At 43.3% G+C, this 14714-nt stretch overlaps 1 protein-coding gene across 3 annotated transcripts in view; it reads right to left on the bottom strand.

Moving 5' to 3' along the window:
* grk4 (G protein-coupled receptor kinase 4) overlaps nt 1-11744 on the bottom strand; it is a 32259-nt gene extending 20515 nt beyond the window's left edge. For all 3 annotated transcript variants that reach the window (XM_062477839.1, XM_062477838.1, XM_062477840.1), the window contains exons 1-2: nt 11422-11744; nt 1399-1494 (exon numbers count right to left, since the gene is read on the bottom strand). In XM_062477839.1, coding sequence (XP_062333823.1) covers nt 1399-1494; nt 11422-11473 — 148 coding nt within the window. In that variant the 5' untranslated portion in view covers nt 11474-11744. The remainder of the gene's footprint in view (nt 1-1398; nt 1495-11421) is intronic.
* Nucleotides 11745-14714: the final 2970 nt, after the last annotated feature.

Genomic DNA, 14714 nt, shown 5'->3' with positions numbered 1-14714 from the left:
CTCTCTCCTTCTTCTCTGTCTCCTCTCTCTCCTTCTCTGTCTCCTCTCCTTCTTCTCTGTCTCCTCTCTCTCCTTCTTTTCTGTCTCCTCTCTCTCCTTCTTCTCTGTCTCATCTCTCTCCTTCTTCTCTGTCTCCTCTCTCTCCTTCTCTGTCTCCTTCTCTGTCTCCTCTCTCGCCTTCTTCTCTGTCTCCTTCTCTCCTCTCTGTCTCCTTCTCTCCTCTCGGTCTCCTTCTCTCCTCTCTGTCTCCTCTTTTCCTCTCTCTCTCCTCTCTCTCTCTCCTTTCTCTCTCTCCTCTCTCTCTCTCCTTTCTCTCTCTCCTCTCTCTCTCATTCTCTCCTTCCTCGTCTCTTTCTAGGTGCTTAGGAGAATGACAAGGGTGCAGGGGGGAGGGGGGCAGGGGAGGAGGCAAGCACTTGAAGAGGTCCGTCCTTAACCACTGATCAGTTAATAATAATTCAAGATTACAGCTAAGGATTACTTTATTACTTTTATACTGTTTGGAATGCTCTGAATCTAATAAACAATGTTTGAACTATACACTGCTATATGATCTCATGAGAACATGGAACATCAGGGCCATTTCCAGAATCCTATCTAAAGCCTAAACAAAAGCTATCTAGCATGCAGCGTCCTCTTTCTGTGCTTACAAAGGCTATGTTGATTGTCATCCCCCTGACTTTTCTTGTGAGAGTAAAACCCCCCATATTGTGATACAATTTAACTGCCCTGATTCCTGTATTCTTTGTGCAGTCCTCTGAGATGCTCAACTTGAGTGTATCAGACAACTGCACCTTATAGACCTACAATAAATACGTTGATTTTTATCTTGAACTTGTACTTGGCGATTCACTTCATTGACTTGGTAGTTTCACAGCAATTGGGTACTATCTAATACTCCTTCACACTGCAATCTCTGGCAGAGAACAGTGACGCACACTTCAGTCTCTCTCACTTTCTCTCTCACTCTCACTCACACAGAAACAGAGGTACAGCCTCTCCACCTTTGCACACAGAAACCAGAAGGAGTAGGGGGAGATAAGAGCCTTACACATCCCCGCAGAGGAGTGCTTGTTTGGGCCACACAGAGAGCAGACTCCCCCTATCTCACGTCAACCCCTGGAGGTCATGATGCTAGATGTGTGAAAGAATGCATAAGGAAGGTAGGCTTGGTTTGGTGCCCCAGTGAACACACAAGAAAACACACACACACACACAGACTTCCTGTCCCCTCCCTGAGACTGTGGGTGGATACGGGTAGCCTAAGGAAGGAAGTCAATTCTGAACTTCCTCCCAATATCAGACCCGCCTCAATGACAGAACCGGGCGAGCACACACACATACACTCACACACACACACACACATTCACAAACACACACACGAGCGCAGTGTTGTACCAATGGTGCGTCGTAGCTCCTCGCACAGACTGATGTGAGGAAGTTTCAACATCTCTTTCCATTTCTTACTGCGGCCATTCCTTTTCCCTCCTCCACCTAGAGAGAGAGAGGGGGGGGGATAGAAGAGGAGAGAGATAAATTAGTTCAACTGAAGTTCAATCTCACAACAACCACTACAATACATCTGACTAATGTACAACCTGGCTCAACTTGCAGCAAAACTGTTTTGCTGTTTTGTGTCTTGTGTGTGTGTTTGTGTGTGTGTGTGTGTGCGCGCAAGTGACTGAGCAACAGCTGGGTAGTCTCACCAATCGCTTCCCAGGGTTAAGGTTCAAACACAGAGAGAACACAACACGTGATTGACTGGTAAGGGTTCATGGGGTAGAGGCACACACACACACACTTGAACATGTTGCTTTTGGTGTTGTGTGTATGAGGCGGAAGACTGTGTTGCTTTTTTCCCTTTCCACTCCTCCATCTCTCCCTCCATTAGAATGCCTGCTGGTGTAAATGAACACACACACACACAGGCTTGCATGCTGGATGTGATGACCCTGACTGGAGGAAGTGAACTGGAAAGCACCATTATAGGTCACAGGGTCAAAGTTCATCAGGTTAACTAACTGGTCATTCCTTCATAAGCATCAGAGTGTGTGTGTGTGTGTTCATTTACATTAGCAGACATCCTAATGGAGGGAGAGATGGAAGGGTGGAAATAAAAAGAAGAGATGCACTTGCAATTGCAGTGCAAGAGATTGCACTGCAAGTGACAACATGGACCAATACACACACAGAGACACGTGCACACACACACATCAATAAGGACACTGTACAGCAAAACAGCACTTGCGAGCAACAGTACATGCTTCACAAACCAGCTACAGGGTAGCTGAGTCAGGCAAACAACCAGCTACAGTTCATCTCCTGCCCCCCCCCCCCCCCCCAACACACACACACAAGCACGTGCGCACACACGCACACGGACAGTTAAAATCTAATTCCAAGAAGTAAATAAACATGATGAGTTAGGGAGTCAGAAGAAACACCAGTGAGAGGTGAAAGGTCACAGATTGCCGTTGAACAAGTTCTGAGGCCACAGGGCATGTGCACACACACACACACAAAACCACACACACACACTACCACACACACAGCAGACAATACAGCAATTGTTGCAACAATTTCGAGAAGAAAAGAGATAGTGGGGAAAAGGATTAGGGAGGAATGACAACTTGACATTTTCACTTAAGATTCTTTACACAAACAGGACTAGATACTCAAGATGTTCACACTATAACACCACATGCTGAATAAACAGCTATTTCTGAGCCCACACACTCCATGTCTACCTAATATCTCAAAATCTAATTTCTGCGCTTATTTATGTCTTGTTATTGCTGCAAAAGAACCATCTTTTCCAGTGTCTTGGCTCACAATGCAAATAAAGTTGGATTTTGAAGAACATTCATGCTGTTTTATGATATAAGTGGGGGGAAGGTAAACCAAGAGCAGATGTTGAAAAGTACTGTCATTCCTTCTGGTGTGTGTGTGTGATGGAGAGATAGAGCAAGTGTGAGAAGAGGAGAGAAATATAACTAGGAACTGAAACTTAAGTGTGTGTGTGTGGGTGGGTGTGTGTGTGTGTGTGGGGGGGGGGGTGTTAGTAACGGCATCCTTTAGAGCTGCCAGTGCACGCAGTGTGTGTGTGGTGTGTGTGTGTGTCTTACCCCACCCTGTTTAATGTCAGTATGACGTCAAGCCTGCACGCACAGGCCAATAATATGAACAGGACAGGAACCGGTATTTATTTAACTATGCTGTTCCCCCCCACCCAGAGAGAGAGGCAAGATGACTGCTCCTAGAACAACTTTAGCCATCCACAGCCATAAAAAATGAAAACTCTCACACCACACCGACAGATCCCAAAACAGATCTGTCTATCCATTCTATAAGCCTGAACCCTGTAACTGTTAGAACTGACCCCCGAACAGATCTGTTTATTCCCTGTATGAGCCTGTTGTTGTTGTTATGGCTGATCTCAAAACAGGTATGGTCGAGCGAATCGCCATGTCAATCTGACCCTGACTCAGTTTGAACCATGGAGACAGGCAAGCTTACACTCTTCTAAAAATGACAATCCAGTGTGATGTCATCTGATTCTGATTCTGTCATTCTTATCTAAGTAAAAGAGAGAGAAAGACTGAGGTGAGGAAGATAGGTACTGAGGAGAAAAAGGGGCAATGAGAAAAGGGGAGAGAACAGGAAGTACATAATAAATTAATTTGGAATCAAATGTGTATAGTATCCAGAGGGATGCAATCTGTGTGTGTAGGTGTATATATGCATGTGCGTGTGTGTGTGTGTGTGGGGGGGGGAGGCCACAAGCATGAACAAACATGTCCCACCAGAAACACAGACACAAGGAACAGAATTCCTGTCTCCCTCCTCAAGTTTCTCCAGTTCTACTCTCTTTCAAGCTCTCCCTTTCAATGCTTTCTCTCTTTCTCTCTCCCTCATTCTATCCCAACCCTTTCCCTCCACCTGCCCCCCCTACCTTGCACCCCTCTCTAATACCTACTCCCTCCCTCCATCTCTTCACCTGTCTCTGTCTATCTTTTCCCATTGTGATGTTCATGAGGTAACTAGCAGAGGTTTCTTTTCTCTATCATCATTGCAAAACCGGAAATACTCCCTGGATAATGACATACAAGTTGGACCGGTTAAACTAACTAACTAACAGAGAGAAAGAGAAAACACAGACAGATTATGTGGAATGGAAAAAAAGAACAGAGAAAACTTAGAATGTGTGCATCTCTTTCTATCTCTTTCTGTGTGTGTGTGTGTGTGTGTGTGTGTGTGTGTGTGTGTGTGTGTGTGTGTGTGTGTGGTGTGTGTGTGTGTGTGTGTGTGTGTGTGTGTGTGTGTGTGTGTGTGTGTGTGTGTGTGTGTGTGCGTGCGTGTGTGTGTGCGTGTGTGTGTGTAGGCCAAATGGAGCTGGCAGACCAATGATGAGATTTCACTGAACCTCAAGAGCTAGAGAAAACACCAACAGATGACTGTTGGTTAACAGTGACTAACTGTGACTGACATTGTGCGTGTGGGGGTTTGTGTGTGTGTGTGTCACTTGTATGACCATGTGTGACATGCCGTCAAGAGTGGATGTGTGTTCATAATTTAACACTGCTCTCTGTAGCCAAATTACACACACACGGGGGGACACACTTAGCAGAGAGCTCAATACATGGCTTCCCAGTCAGTTTTCCAATGCTGTAATGTTGGAATTGCTCAGATAAGGAAAACATTAGCTGTGGGTATCTATGTTGGTTATTCAAAGCAACTGGTCTGTGTTTGTATAAGGTAATCCATGTGTATACTCACAGTCCATGGCATACATCAACGGAGGAAAGAGAGAGGTGGAGATGGAGATAAAGGGAGAGAAAGAAAGAGGGGGAAAGGGGGAGGGAGAGATGGAGGAAAAAATGGAGAGGGAGACAGAGAAAGAGAGATACAAATAATGTCTGCAACCTACACTCAGAACGACCCTGCCAAGATGAAAAGGCATCATCCCTTCTTTTACCGTCCTCACCTCCTCCATTTCCTCATCCTTGCTGTTCTGTTGTTTCTCTCTCCCTTCTCCCCTCTCCATTTAAACTTTACTCTCACCTCTTTTACGGACCCTTTTCTTCCTCCCCTCTCTCCTCCATGAATACTTTATTGCAAGACCTTCTTTCTCAACAGGCCCCTTAGTGGGAACATGCATCAAGAACAAAGGTGACCCTTACGACATAACAAGTCGAGAGTTGTACAGACAAGCGCGCACACACACACACACACACACACACACACACACGGGTACACCTACGCAAGCATTCTGCTGTGGAATTTTGCAAAAGCTTCCCTCTCTCCGTATCTCTAATTCTATTCCCCTTGATTCCATTAAATCTAACACAGACTGAAGTTTGAAAACTGACCCTTGTTTTCACTTGGTCTTCAGGGAGCAGGGGTCGGGGGGGGGCACAGAGGGAGAGGGAGGAAAGAGAGGGTAGGAGAGGCAAAGGAAAATACACATAGACAGTGGGTGGTATGGATGTTTGAGACAGAGCGAGAACGAGATGACGAGTGAGAGAGAGAGAGAAACAGAAGAATGAGAAGACGATTGACGGTGCTTTCGGCTGATAACATAAACAGGACAGGGCTGAATATGATTAGTATTGTTATGACTAATCTAGAAGGTTTATAATATGGATCACATTAATTTAAAGATGACTTCAGCTCATTTGTTTAAGGGGCACATTTGAGGGGGCACCATTGAGCTCGGACACATGACTTCCTGGATTACATCATCTCGTCACCCAGATCCTCATTAATTGACGCTGGGGGGGTCCTCAACCGGGCAAAAAGCATGGTGATTACCACAGTGATGACTATGCCAACCACATCAATTGCCAAAACAACAATTAGTCACATCACTTTACCTTGCCATTATCAAACACCACAAGGATCAATCTTCAACAGATATTTGGTCAAATGTTGAGTAGTGTTTAACCTCAATGTTTGGATGTTGAAGTTTCCTCTCAAACAGATCTAGGATCTGACGGACCGTACCATCACACCTACAAACGCTGCAGAAAGTAAGGATGATTTGGTGCCAGGTCAGCATCTACATTTACATTTTACATTTAGTCATTTAGCAGACGCTCTTATCCAGAGCGACTTACAGTAAGTACAGGGACATTCCCCCGAGGCAAGTAGGGTGAAGTGCCTTGCCCAAGGACACAACGTCAGTTGGCATGACCGGGAATCGAACTGGCAACCTTCGGATTACTAGCCCGATTCCCTCACCGCTCAGCCACCTGACTCCTAAGGACTATCGTTCTCATACCCACGTCAAGACTGTAATGACAAAGCTATTAGCCAGACATTGACACTGGCACTTAAATCCTTCTAGCACTTTCTAGTCAGCATCCCCTCAATCATATCTGTAATGTGTAAAGCTATCTCCAGACCATCTTTTAGGCTGAGGGCCTCCAATGATTCACGGCCATATTCTAAGGACGAAGAAACGTCTTGCGATAGCCGGCCCTTAATTCAGCTGCCAAGCCCTTGAATGCGGAACACACAGTACAAACACAATCATGAGCGATATCTGATATAGCCTGCATTCTCAAATGATATCTGAAATAGGACACTCCAAATGCCCTTAGTTTGTAATGGTTGCAAGATGGTATTTTAAGGCCACTGAAGAACACAGCCCGCTTTTGATGTTTTCCAGTTGTAAAAAAGGTAGACAGAAGATGTCCACTTGTGACAGTGAAGAGGCTACATCGTGGTACACAACAGGTGGTTACCACCATCTCCGATCAATTGATCTCTGATGTTTTTTCCAATTTATTTAAACCCAACGATAACTACAGCCAGAGCTGTTCTAATAAAATGGCAGCTCTATTGACATACAAATTGCTTTAAGAAATTGTAATAAACCAGCTGGAACAGTAAGGCCTATGATGTTCACACAATGTTAAAAAGTGCCCCTTTATTGCTGAGTCAGCCAAGGGTTTGCGTAGCCGCTAAGCTAACGCTTCATACGCAACAAATGCGTCTTGTTCCCCCGGTCACAGCCCATTTGTGGGTATAATAACTTTAAAAAAGGAGCCACATCAAGGCCGTTGTCACAAAGCAATGTGTTTCACAGCTGTCCGCTGCAGGAAACACCCTGGTGCACGATGACAACAAGAGTTAGCCAGCCTTTAACCGCAAAGCCAATAAAGCTACTCTGGCTACGTCAAAGGCAAACGCACACGTTGTCTCTGGGACACACATTCCCTCTTTTTTCCTTTTTCTCCTTCCTTTTTCTCTCACACACATACACATTCACACACAAAGGCAGTGTTATGGAATGAAATTAGAGAGAGGGAAAGAGAGAGAAAGAGGCTGCTGGAAGAGGGAATGGAAGTAAATGTGTGAAGAATTGTTTTCAAAGGCAATAGACACACAAAAAATCTATCTATTTCATTTCTGCTTGGCACAGGTTCAGCCCTTCTGTCTTCTATTCCTTTCCATGGAAAGCGTCACCTGGGTTCATCCCTTCACACCAAACGAGATCCTAGTTTTAGAATCTGTTTTAAAGAACCATTTAAATGTTGAGAATCTTCAACTATCTAGGTGACAAAGGAAACAATCCATTTCGGCTGCTAATGTCAGTTTCGGCTGTTGTGTTGGTACTTAGGACCTGACAAACCAAACTGACGGTTGTCAAAAGCATCTGGGGGGTCAATGGATTGAATTGAGGGTGTTGCCACTGTTGTCCACCATCAGTACATAGTGTCAGCAATGTTCAGCACATTGAATTCACCTTGAACCATTGTTCACTGCGGTTGATGTTAAGCTTACCAATGATGTCTAGCTCAGTTATGATAGCAGGTGCATTTAAACACTTAAGTTACACACACAACTGGAAATCCCTATTTCAATTTCACTATACGGTTGTTGCCCCTCGTTCCAGGGTAGAACTAAAGGTATGTTTTAATGAGAACAAGAAAACACTGCCAAACAATTCCTACATTCTAGTAATTGCGATGCAAAATGGGAAGTTTAGGATATCAGTTCATTGCATGTCAAGTAGTAATTTTACAGTGCACTTGAATTCCAGGAGATCTCATAAGAATCTGGAGAAACTATAAATTACCAACAACATAATTTAATCTACAAATTGTAGGTATTGTAAATTGCTGACAAGCTCCATACATGAACCAGAGAGCTGAGCTGATGACCACTATGAATATGGCATGACCACGAGTGTCTTTTAGTCTCTGAGATGACTTGATTTTGATGGATGGGCAATGCAATTCCTGCTGTGTTTCTGGTGTGGCATACATCCCTATAACAATATAACAGTTCTGTTCTGAACACTATCAGTATCTTGTGTAAACCTGCCATCTCACTGACACAGCACATGCCCTTCTGAATTCTCTCAAATGCCATCTTCTTTTTTTTCTTCCCACCCAAAAAACGAATCCTTGAACTGGCATGACAGGATTGGTGTAGAGGAAGACAGGCTTTCACCTGTCCTGTTATGTTACATCACCGGGGGTCACCTAACCTGAGATTACCTGAGGGACAGAAGGAAGGCAGGAAGGAAGCCTTTTGGAGGAATCCAACAAGGCCAGGGAGAAACCACTTCCTTTCGTGTCGACACCCTGCTTTGACCCCTCTGATGGCCAGGCACACCCTATCACTTCAGAAAATACCCACATGGTCTCTGGTCTGGCCTGGAGATTGATAAACACCTCTCCTGGTTTCTCACTAAGAGAAGAATAACAGGTTGTTATGAGCTGGCATTCACACTATTCAAGTAAAGTGTGACAGTGTGTGCTGGGAAGATGAAGATGAAGAGAGAAGAGAAGTCGCTGGCTTTGAATGTTAGAACATATGCAAAGACACTGAGTGAACTGTTTATCTATGTGAACCCAATGCATGATGCAGTGAAGTCATGCAAATCCTCGACAGATGAAAGGAGGTGAAGTCAGCAACTACTTAATTCTGTAAACTTATACTGTCATCTTGAAACACCAACTTATAACGTCCAACGGGAAGTCTTCAGTGCTTTAGTTTGCTTAAGATTAAAATTAACATGCCTCCAATAAAAAATTCTGTCAAGCAAGCCTCCTTGTTGATGGATGCAACAATTTGACACATTTTTGGTTTCTGGTTTGAAACAACAATATGTAAATTGCCATCACATTCAGCTGTATTACTAACAAGCCCCTAAATCAATCGACAAAACAAGCCAATGAGCACGACGATGAAAAGTTAACAATACCTAATATTTGGTGGGTTTCAATACTCTTCATAACATTAAATAGAGAGATAACTATTGACACTTGTCAGTAGTCTTATTCTGTTTTCAAGGTTTTGGAACACAAAGAAACAGCTCAGAAGCTTTGCTGTACGCCCTGCATGTTATGGATAATATAATATAATTTTATTATGGTAATTTATGAACACAAAATGAATGAAATTACGCAGCCATAAACGAACTCGATGCGAAAGGCTAATGTAAGACCTGACAGATGTATTGCCCTGGTATCATGACGCTGCTAGACAAACACTGGGCCATCACGTCTACATTCTATACCAGAAGCACTGTCTTCGGTTTATGAAAACGAATCATAAACTACACAAAAACTAAATGCATTCTAATTGTATGTCAAGTCGACATTACAGAATAAAGATTTTACATTAGATAGCCTATGCTATATCGGGCATGGGCTAATTGTAGACGTTGGCATAATTTTTCAGTCTTTCGATTTTTAAGTCAATATGGTGATGGAGACAAGATAAAATGTTATGGGCCATTAAAATAACCTTAACTGTAAGTAACCGGAAGCCTAATTGCGCTATACTGTGCAGTCGATTCTAACACTCTTCTTTACCCGATGATACATTGTAACACTCCCCGCCCCTTTGCCTGGCAACAAACTAGCCATGTTAGCCGCTACGCCTTGTCTGCCTACAAAAGACAAACACTTAAAGCTGGTGTAGGCAAGTTTTGCGAAGCTAGCTATTTTAGCTTCTATTCCAAACGATTCAAACCATATCCAACCCCCTCCTTTCAAAGCCACTCACACAAAACACAAACGCGCTGCCTGACTTCAGATCTGCGGTGAGACTAGTCTAGTTAGTCCAGGAGAAAAAGAGCTTTTGAGAAAGCAGCCTCATTTTTTTCGTATTACCCCATGTCGCATTCACATGTAAGAACACACACAACACTATCATAATGAACATAAACATGGCTAACGTTAGTACTCACTACTTTCAATCAAGCATGTTAGTATTGGGAAATTCTATAATAGAGTTTCAACCTATTGCAGTGGTGAGTTATCAACAGGCTGCGATAACGTTAGCTAGGTACAGTAAGTCATCAGTCAAGTACAGGGGCAGAATGCGCGCAGGTAGACAGACAGACAGACAGGTAGCCCGTCCAATCATTAGTCTCGGGATGGTCTTAATGATCTGTCATGTTATTACAGTCCTGCCCACAGATGACGAATTGATTTCATATTACCGTCAAACCTTTAGATGTATTGGTTGCTGTCAATATGTGAAGTTTATTTAGGCAAATATGACAAAAAGCTTCTCAACAACATTGCATACACCATCTCATCACCAAGTACTCCGTCTGTATATCCGCAAGAGTAAAAACCAGCGGTGTCAATATTAACAATCTCTTGTGTGCAACATTTGACACTCATATTTTGGCATCTAGTCTCTAGGCCTGGGGCTGTAGCGAATCCCCATTCGCAGGTAAAGAGCACAGAGTTGGGGTACACGGTGTGCGATTCGCAACGTACCGTGTTTCCTAGGCCTAACGATACCCTCTTATTTCCACCTTCAGTGGCGTACGGGTCCGGTCAATGACCGGGTAGCAATGCAGTGGAATTAATATTTCTGCGTCAAATAATATGGCACTCGTTTTTTTGAAGGGGTGACTATTATTACTTTGAGCACGCACACATTGCAATCGGCGAGAGAATTCCTTTATTGCTAATATGGTTCACATCTATGATCATACTGTGCAAATATATGAAGGCCCATTAGAATAGCCTACCTCCTTGCAAATTCTGTACCATGTCTTATATAGAGAGATATAGGGCTGTTATGTCACAAATATAACCCTTGGTTCAGACTTCCATGCAATACAAGATATATGTCATGCATATAGGCTATGGTGTCATCAATGCGCTGTTTAACGCTGCACAAACGCTTCTCAATCGCCGTGTGCTATTGATCTTTGATTAGTTAGCCTACTGTCGTGTACCATCACCATGGGCTGCGCTTTAACACAACGATGTGTTTTTTGCTCGCAAGGGTGCTGGGAAAAGCACTGCGTAGGGAAAGAGAGAAGGAGAGAAAGTGAGCGCACAAATCCAAGGATGGCAAATGCCAAGCCTTTGTTGTGGTTCGAGTCTTCTACCTCCCCCATACAATCGCTCCCTTCTTGTCGTCCCTCGCTTTACAGCTTACCTTCTCTTGCCTTGAGAAGAACCGTGTTGGCCACGATATTTTCTATCTCCATTGTCAAAATCCGGATCCCTTGCAGTCGCGATACATTTCACTTAGCGGAAAAGATGAAGATAGTCTGCTGACGATGACGATGGTTCCGATCAGCGCGAATTCTGCACTGGCGCATACTAGGTTAATAGTGATAGTTCTCCATCGCTTGATGTTTAAAAAACCCCACCTTTAAGCTAAGCAACGACGTTAACTCGCCTTAACATTCAGTCCTTCCCTTGCCTTCCTTCCTGCTTCGCTTCGCACACTCCCTCCTCGCTCGCACAACGGGAGCAAGAGTAGGAGGGATCAACTTACAACCACAGTGCAACCTTTACAGTACACACGCGCGCACGAACACACACACACACACACATACTGCTAGTACCTACAAGGCCTTGTGCACAGACAAAAAACATTTTACTCTTCAAAACAGATGTTGCTTTTAAATACATACTCAAGTGTGCAGAGAGAAGAGACAGAGCATGGCAAGACAGAAAGTGAGAGAGCAAGTGTGTGTGTGTTCAGGAGAGAGTTCTGTTGCCTCTCTCCCTCTTTGCCTGTTTGTCTAACTGTATCTGTCCTGTATCAGGCTGACGTGCACAATACCACGTTATCATTTCACTAGAGACTATAGCATTCTACAGTTCTATGGATATGTAGGCAATAAAGCACTTATCCAGATCTTGTTTTCCAAATCGTACCTAAAGGTATCAAGGTATCTCTCTTGCTCCGCTAATTATTGGTAATTGCGACATTTCATGCTATGTTGCTATTGGTAAGGACATGTCCTCACTCTCTGCTTCTAAACCAATACAACGCTTTGGACCATCCAACCCTACCATCTCCTAGCCCTCTGCATCTCCTTTACTACAGCAATGTGAGTGGAGCATTGGAATTCTGCTTCCAAAAAGACACTGCCGGGCAATACGGAACATCAAACACAGTGTCGGAGTATAGCTCGGAGTAGCTCGGATAGCCGATGCATTCACTGACTCTACTTCTCTAATCTATCTGGGCTTGATTGCTATGGCATAATGCCTGGCTGAACATTTGCGTCCCGACCCGGGCCGATCTGATCAACATCTGGATCTGGGCACAAGAGGTCACATATTTTGATAGCTTTAAAAAATTGGGCGATTTTTGCCCACATCAGAGATCAACCTCATCACCTCTGACATCTAAAGCACGACAATACCGTTTACACCAACTAAAAGCTAGGTGGTGACTGGCACGGGTGTGCTTTAACCGATCTACACTGTCACATTTTGATAGCTGTCTTCAGAATATGTGACCTCCCTGGCTGAAAATGTCTGACAAACCAACCAAACCATCTCAGGTGACTAATCTGTCCTTGCTGGACCTGGGCACAAGAGGTCACATATTTTGATACCGGAGCACAAGAGGTTTTGAATATGTGACCTCCCTGTTACATGACTGAAAATGTCTGGCAAGCCAACCAAAGTCGGATTCCCCACAGCATGACCTCTTTGTCAATTGTGTTCCTATACTGTGACCCTCTGGTCCCCAGGCTGAAAGGACACATGGCTTAGCCTAGGGTTGGGGATAGCCCTCAGAGAGAGACCACATGTTCTCATTGGCTCACATGAATAATGTGTTTGAGACAGACATCTTAGGACAGACAGAGAATAGGTGTTTGTTGAGACAGAGCTAGGAGGAGTGTGCGTGGTGGAGGTATGTAGTTCCAGTCCCCCATTAGATCATGAACGTTTGTCACTAGAAAGCCTTCGGAAGTTGTTTCATATTACTGTGAACAACAAGATTACCATCATACAAAAGTAGGCCTTCTAAGGATCAACACCTTATATTTCTATCAATAATGAGTAAGTATTTCTCCCTGTTGGTACCACAGGATGTCTGAATATTGTTGTGTCAAACGATCTTGTACAAGAAAGCAAAAAATGACACTGTAGCCTACATACTGTATGTATAGTGTGGAATATGTTTACCTAAGAGTTGATAGGGATGTTGTTGTACAACGTCCTTCCTCACATAAATAGTTTGTCGCTTGAGAATTGTTTTCCCCTCTTCTCCCCAGCTCAGGGAAGAACGTTAACCTAATAGGGACCTTCGGTCACATGTGACTCATAAGTGCAATGCTGTCATTTAGCGTCTGTAGTGAGGTACTACAGAGGACATCTGCAAATTATTTTGGAGATGGCCAATTGGCACCACTAGGTGGTGATATTGTATCTCGTATCTGAGCTTCTCTCCTTAGTGGTAAAATTAAGTACAGAAGGAAACCAACCCTCAGTAATTCAGCTGTGTTAACATGCTGCTCATTGGCCATTCAACGTATTAGATTGCATAATGCAGTTTTTTGTTGTGTTTTTCCAATTTTACTTTGCATTGATCTTGGTTTGTACATAATACGCACAGAAGTATAGATAATGTGGGGGATTGTATTGGATGTGTGATTAAACTTAGTATTTGTCTGTTGCTTGGGCCATTTTATTGCTCATCAAAACAACGTCACAGATGTCACTGGACATCATTGGGTCCTGAGCAATTACCGACCCATGTTTTACTTCATAAACTGCATAACGACAAAATAATCTCAAAAACAGAAACACACACACGCACACAGACCAACAGACAGAGATTCCTAGAAGTATAGTTAGATAAAGAGTTACATGTTGACACAATTACACAGTCCTTTCTCGATGCTTCTTACAGTAAATCACGTTCTGAGAGTTCTGGCTTTGCTTCTAGGTAATGGCGCGTATACTCTGTCTTGAGGGTCACTTTTTGATCTCTCATCTCATCTTGCGATAATACATTTTCAGCTATCATGAATGTGAGTTTCTGGTCGTGTTCACATTTGTAGTTAGGTTCTCTTGGTTCTTCTAGTCCAGACCAAAAAATAAAATGATACATTCAGTCATGGTTCGCTTAGCACTCACACGCACGTTAAGTGCAGGTTTTTTTCTCCTTTCTCCTTCTCCTTTTTTTTAACCTTTCGAAACGATTAAAAAACGGAGGAAAAGAGAGGACAGAACAGAGAAGAGAATGAATCTAACTTTTTTAGGATTGTTTTTCCAAAATATTTGTAAACGTTTTTTTCAAAAATATTGTAGAAACGTTTAAAAACTTTTTTTTATGTAAAAACAGTGCTTTTTCAACCTTTCTAAACTATGAACTATGCATTTTTACCATCTAACCTAAACAAAAGGCATATGGATAATGTCCCAGCCTGATTGGACAGCTTTTAAACCTATCACTGAAAATGTTGAACACTTTAGGGT

Source organism: Osmerus eperlanus, chromosome 14 (genome assembly GCF_963692335.1).
Source record: "Osmerus eperlanus chromosome 14, fOsmEpe2.1, whole genome shotgun sequence".
NCBI classification, from domain to species: Eukaryota; Metazoa; Chordata; class Actinopteri; order Osmeriformes; family Osmeridae; genus Osmerus; species Osmerus eperlanus.
This window is presented reverse-complemented; position numbering and strand designations above follow the sequence as displayed.